The 14,477-nt window shown below is 40.1% G+C and overlaps 3 protein-coding genes across 4 annotated transcripts in view; 1 reads left to right on the forward strand and 2 right to left on the reverse strand.

Moving 5' to 3' along the window:
• LOC135114885 (probable cytochrome P450 CYP44) overlaps positions 1–10,568 on the forward strand; it is a 28,194-nt gene extending 17,626 nt beyond the window's left edge. The window contains exon 13 of the mRNA XM_064031102.1: positions 10,395–10,568. The gene's annotated coding sequence lies outside the window, so the exon portion shown is untranslated. The remainder of the gene's footprint in view (positions 1–10,394) is intronic.
• LOC135114888 (uncharacterized) lies at positions 3,986–7,991 on the reverse strand. Its single transcript, XM_064031107.1, has 4 exons — positions 7,951–7,991; positions 6,599–6,870; positions 6,046–6,257; positions 3,986–4,753 (listed from the first exon to the last, which is right to left on the reverse strand). Exons 2-4 carry the CDS (start codon positions 6,743–6,745, stop codon positions 4,465–4,467), a joined length of 648 nt encoding a protein of 215 aa, XP_063887177.1. The 5' UTR covers positions 6,746–6,870; positions 7,951–7,991; the 3' UTR covers positions 3,986–4,464.
• Positions 9,923–14,477, reverse strand: part of LOC135114887 (uncharacterized) — an 85,755-nt gene continuing 81,200 nt past the window's right edge. For both annotated transcript variants that reach the window (XM_064031104.1, XM_064031106.1), the window contains 2 exons: positions 10,363–10,587; positions 9,923–10,042 (listed from right to left, as the gene is read on the reverse strand). In XM_064031104.1, coding sequence (XP_063887174.1) covers positions 9,953–10,042; positions 10,363–10,587 — 315 coding nt within the window. In that variant the 3' untranslated portion in view covers positions 9,923–9,952. The remainder of the gene's footprint in view (positions 10,043–10,362; positions 10,588–14,477) is intronic.

The raw sequence follows: 14,477 nt of genomic DNA on the forward strand, positions 1-14,477 counted from the left end.
GCTTGCAAACTATACATGAGCAACAAAGATCTATGTACATGGTGTGGAATTGAGTTCCTATAAACTTTACAATGAGTTTACTAATTGTACTTAGGTTTATATACAGGAGATGCTCTGATAGTGAGTTCTGTATTCAGTGTAAATGCTACTGGTTGTAGAAAAAGCATGGGATAAAATGTGTAACAGCTTATGAATATCGCTGGTGATTCAGAACTGCTTATTTGTATTTGTTAGTGATTTTGCAGTTGTTGGTTGGCTGCTTTTAGTCAATGGTTGCTTCACAGCAAGCTAGTATAAATACTGTATATATATATATATATATATATATATATATATATATATATATATATATATATATATATATATATATATATATATATATATATATATATATATATATATATATATATAGCTGTAGACATTTTCTTTAACCTCACTTTACATCTAAAGCTTCAGACCAGGTAAATGAAAAATAAATAAAGAATAGTTTCAAAGGATAAGGTGAGCTTGTAGTTAATGTAAGAGACTAAATGCACCTTAAATTTTGTGAGACTTAAAATTTTCATTGTATTCTGTCATTAACTCAGCTCACCAGCAGCAACACCCAAGCTGGCTGTCCCATGCAGATAAAGACTTACAGTAGGGCAAAACAACGAAGGCTCTGATATATTTGTTGCAAAGTAGCTTTTCAAGCCCAGCGAACCAGCAATGGGGAGGGCGGTAAGGGAACATGATATCATGACACACTGAGAGGAAAAGATATACATGGTCAAGAGAAGAAAATGAGCACAAATTCTCAGCAGAAAGTCATGGACTGTGAGACTGAGCAGGGAGGAAAGAAGAAGCATGATGGGCATGCTCTTACTTGCCTATCCACTACCACAGAAAAGTTGAGGAGGCAGCACCCCATGGTGTTTCCTGATGTGAGTAGAAACACTAAATCCTAATGGTCTATTAAGGGTTTTAAAAAGATGTTTACAAAACTGACATTCTACAATAAGGGAGAGCACTTCTATGTACAAATCTGGTTAACATAGCAGGGCAGGAGAAAGCTTACTGGGAGCTCACTGATCTACCTATTGGCTAAATCAATAGTGGTTTGCATGGAATTTTGAAGAAAGGAATAAAGGCTTACTAATTCGTCAATAGCATTTTATGAAGTTATTAATTTGCATCAGTGCAAAAAATTTCTCACCTTAAATGGAAGTTAAACACATGCACTAATCGACCATCATACATTTCCCTCTTTTTCATTCTGTAATAAATTTTAGTTGCACTGAAGAGTAAATCTTGCTAATATTAATACTATGCCCTATCCATCTAAGGAGTACAAATCCCTGTATACAGAAGCTGTGTTCCCAACTGTGTCCCCATGGCCAGGGCAGATGACATTCCCCAAGGAAGGAAGGAAGGTAAGGACAGAGAGATTACCAACATAGCACAAAGTCTTGCAATGGAAGTTAAACACCTGGTGAAGCACATGATGTCCGAGGCAGTAACAGTAGGATTAAAGTAATAGTTTCTGAGAGGTAAGCAGGAGTAGATGCCAGAAGGTTAAGGCAAGATGAGGAAAAGACTTGTTCTCATTAATTGAATTAATAGTAAGAAGTGATTCATTTTTACCCTGTAACGTAATTGTGAAGGAGGAGGAAGAGTCACAGTATTAGATATGAGAACAATCTGTAAAACTAATGTTGAGTTTTGTGGTTGTATTTCTAGCACATTATATATATATATATATATATATATATATATATATATATATATATATATATATATATATATATATATATATATATATATATATATATATATATAGAGAGAGAGAGAGAGAGAGAGAGAGAGAGAGAGAGAGAGAGAGAGAGAGAGAGAGAGAGAGAGAGAGAGAGAGAGAGAGAGAGAGAGAGTCATACAGACAGGTATTCAATAGAAATATCTGTTGAACATGACTCCTAAGCTCGATAGTTGAGGTGAAATGTAAATAAATATATGCAAACATGTATACTTATTCAAAGACACACACACACACACACACACACACACACACACACACACACACACACACACACACACACACACACACACACACACACACACACACACACACACACACACAGGTTTATAAAAGCATGACAGAATTGTTTTCTCTGGCCTCAGCTCTACAGTATTTCTACCACAGCTTCACCTCTTTTGGCTCATACAGACTGGGAATATTGCTGACCCGCAGAAGCTGAACTTGTTGACAGAGCCACACGAGGTTGCCACTGTCACCTAGGCTAGTTGAATCACTCTGAAAAACACATCATATATACCCATGCTATTCCTGAAGGGGACTTTATCAAAAAGACTAACTTTAGTTTATAAGCCTACCAATACAACTTTTGATAGAAAACATTGTTTACTCTCGAAATACTATTAGTATTTTTTTTTTAGAAAATGATATTATGTGAAGGGTAACAAGTGCATCTTCTCATCTCCTTCTATGTTATCAATGCTTAATTACTCAACTGAATCAGGACCCTCAGTCCATTAGGATACATAAACATTCTGTAATCTCCCAACACAATCCTGTGTCATGAAAGTATTAAGGTTGCATAATGACTATAAACCACAGAACCCTAACAACCTACACACCTTTGATAGTCAATATTATATGCTTTCTCTATTATTTTTTAAGAACTAAGAGTACTTAAATTACCCTGTTTAATTCAAAGCTAAACAGAATGTGACATTGATTTACTGGTGTGTAGGAATAATATTCCCCCTGTAATTCCCTCAAACCCTTTGGCACTCAAGAAATCTCACAAACTGGACAAGGCAACATCATAGAAATAAAATGTTCAAGTGGCAATACTTCAATATTCATAAGGGTAGCATGTTTCTCACCACTGAAGAAAAAAAAAAAATCATTGATAAAGAGACAGATACAACTACCTATCTCTATAAATAATAAATGGATTAAATGGAAGCCTCATCCTTTTCCTCCTTCTTCTTGGCTCATGTTGCATTAATGCTTTTTGCTGTAAGGCATTATCCAGTCTTCAGTAGGATCAACTCTTGGAATTTCTTTGATGTATTCTACCACATAATAAGGGTATTGATGAGGGTAGGTCTCCTCATACTTGGAGTGTGAGGGCCGCAGCTGGTACACTGTTGGGCAGGGTGATGGCAGTACTGATTGGGGACACTCACTCTGGTACAGTGCAGTGTACTCCTCCTGATATACTGCTGTGTATTCTTCTTCATATATTACAATGTATTCTGGGTACTTCTCAGCAGATGTCTCAAGAATTTCAACATTGTACTCACTTTTTTCTTGAACAGACTGTAACTCCCTCACCCCTGCACTAACAAGGTACTCATCTGCAGGCTGTAGTTTGCTGGTACCTGTGTTTTCAGTGTACTCATCAGCTGACTGCATTTCTCTCACACCAGAAGTCAGGATATAATCATCTACAGGTTGTAATACCATTTCCTTGCCGTTTAAGGTGTATTCATTATCAGGCACTCCTTCCCACATACCTGTATTCATAATATACTCTTGTATGGATTCAAATTCCCTTGATGTACCTCTGCTCATGATAAAATCATCTGGACTCCTCCTCAGTTCTGAAGGTCGTTCGATGTAATATTCTCTGACACTCCCTACAGGGTAGTCAACATTAGCTTTGTGATATTCAATATGATCTTCCTCATCATATTCCTCTTGACCAGCCCTATAGTATTCATCCCTGTGTGGCTCATGGGTATCCTTACTGTAATATTCATATATTCTCTCCTCATGGTATTCATCAGTATGCTCTTCATGATATTCCTTGACTTCTTTCTCTCTATAATCATCAGGGCTTGCTCTGTGGTCTTCAACATTTTCTTCTTTGTGTTCCTCAGTAGAGTTCTTCTGATACTTGTCATCATTTCCCACATCATTCATATCAGCACTTACCCCCTGGTATTTGTCCATATTTTCCCCTTTATTTTCATCATCTTTCTCCCCTTGATTTTCACTTGCACTCTTTTTGGGACTTTCATCACTATCTCTCTTATCATGCTCATCACTATTTTTTCTTTGATATCTGGTATCATGTTTTTCCACAGATTCATTATTATTCCCTTCATTTTCTTCACTACTTTTCTTAGCATATTCTTGCTCATTTTCCTCATGATAAACACTTAAACTTTCTTTGTTATATTCACTAACACCTTTACTACTAAACGCATCCGCACTCTCTCCGCAGTATTCTATGCTCTTCTCTGGAAAAATTTCATCACTATCTTCAATAAAGCTTGTGACAGCCTCCTCATGGCCATCAGGATTAGATTCATCCACTTCATAGATGACGTACAGGACCCCCGGACCTCTTCGCCCCTACGTCGGCTGATCCTGCGGCTCGTCCACTACCACCGAGGCCACCACGGGAGTCTCCACCCGCGGCGAATGCAACTCCCTCGGCAAGTGTGGACTTTCTAGCCGTGGGGAGTGCAGTTCTCGCGGCCGGTGGGGACTCTCGTGGCGCGGGGAGTGCAGGTCGCGGGAGACGTGGGGGCGGTGGTCGTGAGGGGCATGCAGCGAGGCGGAGTGGGTGCGGACGTGTGGATGGTCAAAGGCGTGCTCGTGGTGTTGATACTGAGGGCGGTCATGGCGGAAGGGAGTGGCGGGTGGCGTGGCATGTAGCGGGTGTTGCGAGCACTAGCAGGCAGGGAGTACTGCTTGCTCAGGGCACCACGTGATACAGACCGTGATGGAGACAGACTGCTGCAATGTAAATAGTTTGTTGTGATGAATACCTGTAGAAGGGGAAGGTCTAGCAGACTTACTTAGTGGAATGATATGCAGGCAATGTTGCCCTCATGACTTAGATTTTAGTTTAAAAGTCTTTCAATCATTAAGGTAAAATATGCGATTTAGCAGTAATTGTCAGCACTTATTTTTCTGGCTATCAGTTCACCAAGATAAGCATATATATTCTATATGTATTTCTCTAAATCAAACACTTGTGGAAAATACTAGTGCTCTTACCTGTGTTGTTAAGGTATATACTATACATACCCAATACATCAGCTCAGCAGTCATTCACATAAACCCAACTGAGCTTGGCTTAGTTACACTTATGAAAATCTTTAAGATTCCAATGCAGTGTCTATGTCAGGCAAAGGTAAAGTTACTAATAGAGGGATGTATGTGCTTATTATACATAGCTAGCACTAGGAATTGTCAGTATCATCATCAACCACTTTGTATGAAGAACAGAGAGAGAGAGAGAGAGAGAGAGAGAGAGAGAGAGAGAGGAGAGAGAGAGAGAGAGAGAGAGAGAGAGAGAGAGAGAGAGAGAGAGAGAGAGAGGAGAGGAGAGAGAGAGAGAGAGAGAGAGAGAGAGAGAGAGAGAGAGAGAGAGAGAGAGAGAGAGAGAGAGAGAGAGAGAGAGAAAATCACCCCATATGTTACTGAAGCTGCTATGGTTAGAAATCTTAATACCTATTACCCATTTAGTGGTATTGGTTTGCTGGTTGTCAGAAAGCATTTGAGTGTACATATTTAATTCCTCTCAGTTTCTTTTTGTAGAGTTCACATTTGAATGTTAAATGTGTAAGAATTGTAAGAGATAACATGGTGTGCACTGTTAATGAGTGTGCACAAGAGGCATGCTTACCACTTGCCCTGTTGGGGTAAACTGCTATAAGATACCAGCATATATATTTCATATCTTTAGAGTCTCTGCTTGTTTCATATTCTATACTTTGCCTGTTCATTATAATGTTGACAATAATTATATATGAGAAGGAATAGTCCTTTACATTTTCAAATAATGAGGTATATAAAATCAGGAAGGATTGGAAATATATAAAATCATAAAATACATATTTTTAGGTTGCTCAACTGCATAAATGAAATGATTATTTAATTTCTTATCAAATGAAATTATAAATATGAAAGCTATAATAAATATAATGCAAACATGCTTCATATGAACTTGTTTATGCTCATGAAATATGCAAACCACCTTGCCTTACCTTGCTTTCCTTCATACCTGGTTTTGTCCCCCTTACCTGGGCTTAGGCTCAGCTGCTTGCTGCTGCTGCTGGTTATCAAGGGAATTTGGCAGTGAAGTCTTTCGGTCAACCTTCTCTCGTTGCATGCCAAGAGTATCTTCTCCTCCACTTCCCCTTGGCACTACCAGATGCATCCTTCTGCTGTGTCGGTCAGCTGCTGGGTACCCCTGACTAACGGGGTACCCATAGTACCCACCCGCATAAGACACCTGCAACCACAAAAGGGACAAATTTTTTTTTCAGGTGGGTGTGTTTTGGGGGATTAAATGTGCCATTAATGGAAAGTTCAGGTGACAGCCAGTAGTGTATTTGTCTGGTGGTAGGGAACAGTAGGTGCATACAGAGAAATTGGAGAAACATAAAGAAAGTAACATAAACTCAAACTACTGTGATGCTTCTTGCCCAGATGTGGGGAACAGTACAGGAGATAGAAAACAAAATGAAAAACAACAAAAGACCGAACTACAGTAATACTCGTCAAACTGTTGTGCTGCCCGCTAGCCAAACGCACCATTCTGGCTGCCCTGGAGCACAATGCCTTCCTACTCACCTGGTTTCCATACTTGTAACTTGGATTGCATGAACTACTTGAGTCGAGGCTAACATCCGAGGTGGAGAGGCCAAAATTGCCATTCTCTGGTTCGACAGTGAGGCGCTGTGGGGTGCCATGGTGAGAGGCACGAGGATGGTGACCCATAGACAAACGGCGATGGTGAGGCCGTGGAGATATGTGCTCCACAGTCTCACCCACAACACCATGCCCGCCCTCCTCTCCTGAAGTCCTTGGGCGAACTCTCTCGCTCTTGCTGCGCTTTAGGTACACTGGATGGGTAGAAAGCTTCATTATTTCCATGTAAATTAAGATGAATATCATATATAAATTTCTATGGTGTTGATCCCCAGATGACAATGGTGCCTACTTAAGGCAAACCTAAAACCTCACTACAAACTCTTTCTTTCAACCACTGGTGACCAAAACACCACTGCTTTTTTAAAACTACCATTTCTAATTCCCATATCTCTTCAAGCACTATCAAGGTGCATACTGACTTATACAGACACTGTCTGTGACCAGTACACTACTAGCTAGATTCAGCTCTATTCATAGAAAAAGGACACAAGCAACAGTCAATGATTAGTTCACATTCTCGATCAAACGACGGACTGTTTCATATGCATGATTACACTGGTATATTGCTGATATTCCAAGTTTTGCTTCAGATCATACTGATGATATGCAAATGAAAGCATGATGAATAACATATACACTAAGCACAGCAGGGGATTAACTTATGTGAAGAAGCATTTATTTGAACATGGACAGAGGTTACATGTAGACGGACGAATGTAGCATGGTAAAAAATGCTTCAAAAGTGCAAGAAAGAAAGAACACTTCCAGAAGGCCTACAAAAATTCAGCATTACAAAAACATATCAATATCAAATGCTGATGTCAGGACCTTCTCTGCAATCTATGTAAAAATTCAGGAGTAAAAAAAAAAAAAAAAAAAAAAAAAAAAAAAAAAAAATCTCCAGGCAGAAAAATGATAAACATTGTGATGGATAAAACAACACATGATGCAAAATTGTTTTCAAAATGCCTTGCAGTCATAGAGGGATTGTGGGGCACGCTCTGATCTCAGCCTGAAGGTGCACTTGAGACAGACCTCTCATGCAGGATAACAGCTGACCACTTTGAGGAAACACAGTGCCACCTGATTTTCCACCTTTACTTCTTATACCTCAATGTAGCTGTCTGGCAGGTGATATCATTCAGAAACCACAGACATAAAGACCAGTGACAGTTTTAAGTGCTGCAAAAAGATAAAGTAGCTAGCTGTTATCAGACATCAGGTGTTCATCCCAATCCCTCAGGCCAAGAGCTGTGATGATGAAGGCTCACCTGTAATTACTCCTTTCTGAAGCAGGGAGTTAACTGAAAGATATGCACAAAAATGGAGAATACAATGTAACAGCCGCCATGTCAAAAAAAAGTTAAAAAATCGCAATACTTTTGAACTTATTTGCTTTAATGCATAATAACTTTTAGTAACATTCATGCCAACTGTGAAAATAAATATGAACTCATCTATAAGTACTATTATCACAAGAAAATATGCATTCCATGATAAAACTGGTAGCGGGAACTTAACGTTCAAAGAAAAGTGAAAAATATAACTGTAATGCATGTTTATATGATGCTGGATGTGTGATGTGGTGAGAGGATGTTATGCTTTGTACAACGTGTTGAAAATATCTCATGTTGTCTGGTCTGTTGCCGTTCAGCTGTGGGAAGGAAGGGCTGTGCTTGCATGTGGCGCAACTTCATTAGCATGGGATAAAAGTGTTTGCTCGTTTTGACATTTGCATTAAACTGCACGAAGGAGAGAGAAAAAAAAAAAAAAAATCTGACAATGTAAAAGATACAGAAAGCAGATTATAGATCAACTAGATGGCAGGCAAATCTGATGGCTGGGCTTTGTGTGTGTGTGTGTGTGTGTGTGTGTGTGTGTGTGTGTGTGTGTGTGTGTGTGTGTGTGTGTGTGTGTGTGTGTGTGTGTGTGTGTGTGTGTGTGTGTGTGTGTGTGTGTGTGTGTTGATTTATTTACTTGTAGTGTGGAGAGACTGAACTAAATTTGTATGCTCCTGACTCCATACCTATTGTAGTAACCAGGAACTCAAAGTCTCCAAATAATCTTGGGACCTGCCAATCATTATGGTCTCACTGTCTAAGGTGCGGTACTTCTGTTCTGTTACTTCTGTTGGCTGTGCGTGTGTGTGTGCGTGCGTGTGTGTGTGTGTGTGTGTGTGTGTGTGTGTGTGTGTGTGTGTGTGTGTGTGTGTGTGTGTGTGTGTGTGTGTGTGTGTAATTATTCTTTACACTGTTGCTCTGAACCATAATTAAGACTAGACAAGTCCTGTGGTACTGTTATTGTTAAGAGAGTGGATTATGGTGACCAGTGGCATCCACTCCAAGTGTTTCCCTTCTGCTCTTGTAGTATTTGCTATGCATCAACATTAAGACCAATATGTACTTACACATGTGAAATCAACTGCAAGTGGTCACCGATAACAAAGTGCTCTCCATTTACGTGACTGAATAACCAACGAATCTAATATTGCTATGTAGATTTTATGCAAATATTTCTTGAAAGTGATAGCGTGCTTCATGTTTGGTACTGATAGCTTATAATGTTGACAAATGTGTCAGACATCTTAGCAGTAGTAGTGGTAGTAGTAGTAGTAGTGGCAGTAGTAGTAGTAGTAGTAGTAGTAGTAGTAGTAGTAGTAGTAGTAGTAGTAGTAGTAGTAGTAATAGAGAGAGAGAGAGAGAGAGAGAGAGAGAGAGAGAGAGAGAGAGAGAGAGAGAGAGAGAGAGAGAGAGAGAGAGAGAGAGAGAGAGAGAGAGAGAGAGAGAGAGAGAGAGAGAGAGAGAGAGAGAGAGAGAGAGAGAGAGAGAGAGAGAGAGAGAGAGAGAGAGAGAGAGAGAGAGAGAGAGAGAGAGAGTAATGCCATCTTCAAATAATGTATTAATGTATGACATCTATTGGTCTGAAGTGTTGTTTCTGGTCTAAGCCATTTCAGTTATTCACAAGATGTGGATAGGTGCATCTATCCAGCTCTCTCTACCCTAAAGATCTATTTGGAAACTAAACAGACAACGCAACAGAGATGTGCAGCATAAATCAATCTCAAATAATCTTGTGTCAATAAGTACCTTTAGGGGCACCTGCCCAAACAATTCATGCTGACTGTTTAAGAAAGAAAGAAAGGAAGCTTCAATACTGGTGAGTGGAAGACTAAATTTGCCATGGAAAAAGAGAATATTTAAACTTTGCACTGGCCACTTGCGGTGCAGGAATGTAAAGAGTAAAGAGTATGAAGGGGAGGCAGAGAAAAGAAACTTACTGCCAATCCTCACCTGCCGCGCCAGGCAGCTGCAAGGTTTTGAGCATGTCCCCAGCAATGGTGGACACGCGGGGCTCCACCTGGGCCTGGGGGAGAGCAGGGATGGTGGTGGGCAGTGGCAGAGATTTGGTGAATGGCAAGAAATCATATTTATTAAGTGAGTAACTATCAAGGAAATACATAATGAGTATCTTATGGAACAATATATTATGTTTGTCATGCCAAAATGAGCTACAACAAAACAACAGTGTTATAATGAAATTGTATGATCAAAGCCTTGAATACAAATAATAAACTTGGGTTTTGTAATACTAAAAACAGGCACATATTTTTTTTACAATTTCACAAAATTTCATCCCACCTACCAAAATGCAACATGTGGAAAGATGCCTCCCTCCCTAATTACCTCAGTCAAGTGATGAGTCTTGCCATTTTCAGTAATCATTGGGGACTCTGGCACGTTGGGGGCGCCCTCCACCTCCACCACCAAGCTGTGATTCTTCATCGACACGGAGACTTTTGATGCAACCTCATTCGACTCATCCTCCACGTCTCTCACGACAATCTCCTCCATGTGGTCCTCGCCCTCCTCTTCCACGGGTCCTTCCGAAGGTGAGGTGATCATACTGTCCTGGAGGAATAAGAGTAGTCCTGTGGTTGGGGCTGCTCGGGTTTTTCTTCCACCTTCACAAGAGATGCTCGCTGTGTTGTTCTGAAGCCTAGAATGTTCTTTCCCCATCTCAACGTTTCTTACCATAATTCCAGATGTGAATAATTTGATCACTTATGAGAAAAACAACTTCAAAATTACATGGTATTCATGACTGATGGCGGAAAAAAAACTTGCAATTTGGCGAAAGAGAAGATAAAGTTGTTCAGTTATATACAATCAGTACATGAAAAAGGGTGAACAAGGCAATCTTAGTTTAGTTAGGAGTGATCAGAGTCACTCAGGGAAGTTTATATTACATCGGCAATGACCTGATTTACACACTCTGGGTCCTTGTAGTGCAGGAATAAGGAACAGCAAATTTACAGAAGTATATATATATATATATATATATATATATATATATATATATATATATATATATATATATATATATATATATATATATATATATATATATATATATATATATATATATATATATATTTGTATAAAAATGCTTATTTATATATCTTTGGTATCTCAATAATATGCTGAAGGCTGATACTCTTATTTTTTTTCATCACACTCAGAAACAAGTGGTCCAGGACTAAGGCTCCAGAAGAGATGTGCAATCCGCAATGAGCCACCAACTCTGCTCTACAAGGACAAAACATTTTAATATTATTTTTCAGGTTTGTAAGCCACAGCCTCGTGTATTGGGCCAGAAAGTGCCTGGTTCACATTAATGTTTATTAGAATATGCATGGTGACCTGACAAGGAATTTAAAGCCTCCTTGGTTTAACACACCCTTGATTTGCTAATTACCACCCCACCTTTCCACATTTCAGTCTGTGGCAAACACCCATGCAGGCATCATGTGTGTCTACAAGTACATATTTTGGCATGATTATTATTGTAAATTTGGGAAGAAATACACGAAGCTGCAGCAAGACAGCTTCCAAGCACAGCGACCCACAGCAAACACGTCAAAAAAAATGAGTACTCCGCTGATAGAAAAAAATGCCAGAAAAATACAGAGTTGGCTTTTCAAAATAACTTACAAATGAAAAACGTATATCGGAAATATCACACGCCAGCCCATGAAGGAGATTGTGTACAGTAATAATACTGATATTTTACAGCAGTAAGAAGATGGGCTAGTACAGAACATGTATATATATACAGAGAAAGAGAGAGAGAGAGAGAGAGAGAGAGAGAGAGAGAGAGAGAGAGAGAGAGAGAGAGAGAGAGAGAGAGAGAGAGAGAGAGAGAGAGAGAGAGAGAGAGAGAGAGAGAGAGAGAGAGAGAGAGAGAGAGAGAGAGAGAGAGAGAGAGAGAGAGAGAGAGAGAGAGAGACAGAGACAGAGACAGAGACAGAGGACAGAGAGGAGAGAGAGAGAGAGAGTGCATACCATATTCCTGAGAATTCAGTCTTGTTGGAGGAAAGAGGAGGAAGGAAAGAGGATGTCGAGTCACGGGTGGAGGGCAGCAAGGGGTCCTGCTGGGCAGCACATGGGGCGGGACAAGAGGAGGTGCCCAGTCCTGCCTAAACGATGTCGATGGAAGGGCAAACCTTTTCTGATAATCAAACTTGGTGCGTGTATGTGAGACTTAAGTGAACTGGGGGCACTTCTGATATACTTGAGGCTTGCCTAAAACGAAATGGTTCTGGACCCCACAAAGCTTAGTAATTAAGGATGCAACATTATTGCCACATAAATTTGTCAAATCAAAACCATGATCGAATTCAAAGTAACCTAATATGTACATTCCATCAAGTTTAACCTAAAATAAGGAGAAATCGTACGTGTAAATGCAACGCAAATAAATAATAAAAACGTAAATAACTGATACGTAGACGAAGAATAATAGTAATAAACACATACCATAAAATCCATCAACCATAAAACACAACACTCAGAGCTGAAAATTTGACTTAGCTACACGAGCCAGGAGTCACCTGTGAATAAAAAAAAATGAAGTTACCTGAGCCACCAGAGATGCAGGAAACCAATATACCTGTAGCAATGCCCGGACACTTACATGGGAATAAAATATTCTCGTGTGATAGGTGTTTTCTCTTTCCATAAATGAGTCAATCAGCACACTAGTATATCACCCACTAGAAGGCAAAATTTTGGATGACATAATTCCTTGGTGATGGTGAGTTGAGATGTGTCCTGCTGTGTGTCTGTGAGTGTTTCCTTCAGTCCGTCTCTTGGTCAAAAGGTATCAAGGTATTGGGGTGCTGAGGATAGAAGCGATAAGGAGGAGAATATAAAAAAGAAACTCTACAGGACTGAGGAAGTTTTCTGTATCCAGTGAGTGGTATGTGCTATCTGAAAAGCTGTGGGAGTTAAGTTTGTTCTTTTAATTAAATAATCATTCAACATCAAACATCAATGAATGGAATGCTCATAAAACACTTGAGAGGGGAGGGAGTTTTGAGGAAGAAGGCAAGTGGGAGAATTAGAAGGTGGATATTTACTGCTAAGGCGGAGTTACACCATGTTTATACCATAGACACAGTAAGAGTGTAATGCTCCAGGCACAGGCGGCGTTTTGATGGCGCCGTTTGGGGTTTAAAAGGTTACAGGATTGAGGAAACACCTTTGAGTAGCAGGTATCTCTACTAAAACAGCCGGGGCACTCACGTACACCAAGAAAGATCCAGGAATAATGAGAAAAAAAATATAAAATAAAAAAAAAAGAAATGGAGCGGAATAGAAGCAGCTGGTGTTCTAGGTGCCCTTCTGACCTCCCTCAACTTGTCCGGGGCGAGTTGAACAACTGGCCCGGCGGAGAACCGTAAAAACCTTGCAGATCATACTTGTGGTCCTGTGGTGGGACAGTGAGGGAGGCGGCACCGAGAACACAGCTGCCTCGACAGACAGCTGGAAGGTCACGAATTGTGTCTAGAGGTCAAGGGTCAACACGGGTTATACACCTGCCTGGGGCGAGGGTGGGGGCGGCACAAGGGGAAAGCTTGCTGTGATAAAGCGACGAAGTGTCAGTCCTCTTCCTGTAGGAGTAAGGTTCTGTTGGGTTCCATAAAGAGACAGTGCTTCCTCTCTCTCTCCCTCTCCATGGGTTTTGCCTGAATAGTCTAACCTAAAATGAATTTACGTGTTATAACATGAGTTGATAATCTGTGCAGCTGGCCAAGGAATTAATGAATACCTTAAGACTCTTAAATTAGTAAGGGATAAACTGCAATTACAACTTTCAAACATTCATATTTAAGATGAGATGAAGGTGACATGATCATACGATTGGTTTTAAGTTTCCTGCGTTTATATTAAGATCGCCACACTTAAGACATAAATCATTATACCTACTACAGCAAAATACCTTCCAATATAAGAAATACTTTACTGGCCACATTCCCACAAAAAATATTGCCTTGAGGTTAACATTTAAATCCAAAGCTCCTAATAAAAATCTAAACACACATTCTAACCTAAACACTCCACATCTTGAGGCTCACGGATACTACAGACGACAAGTCTTCTGCACGTCATTTTCCTTCTTGAAACCTAGAACTCCACACATCCACTCTCACCTATGCCAGTACACAGGACAGTAAACATTCCCACACCTGGAGTCACGTCACTGATTCACCTCACACCCAACGACCTGCCACCATATATTACTACCATCACCACCATCACTGCTACATAGTCACCTGGTGGAGGGTCAAAGGTCAAGGGTCAACACTGGTCATACACCTGCCTGGGGTGAGGGTGGGGGCGGCACTAGAGAAAGCTTGCTCTGATAAAGCGACGAAGTATCAGTCTCCTCCTGTAGGAGTAAGGCAGCGCTCTGTTGGGAAGGGTTTTACTATACGCTGTTAGATTGTCTCTTCTAA

The sequence above is a fragment of the Scylla paramamosain genome, chromosome 28, assembly GCF_035594125.1.
Source record: "Scylla paramamosain isolate STU-SP2022 chromosome 28, ASM3559412v1, whole genome shotgun sequence".
Taxonomy (NCBI): Eukaryota; Metazoa; Arthropoda; class Malacostraca; order Decapoda; family Portunidae; genus Scylla; species Scylla paramamosain.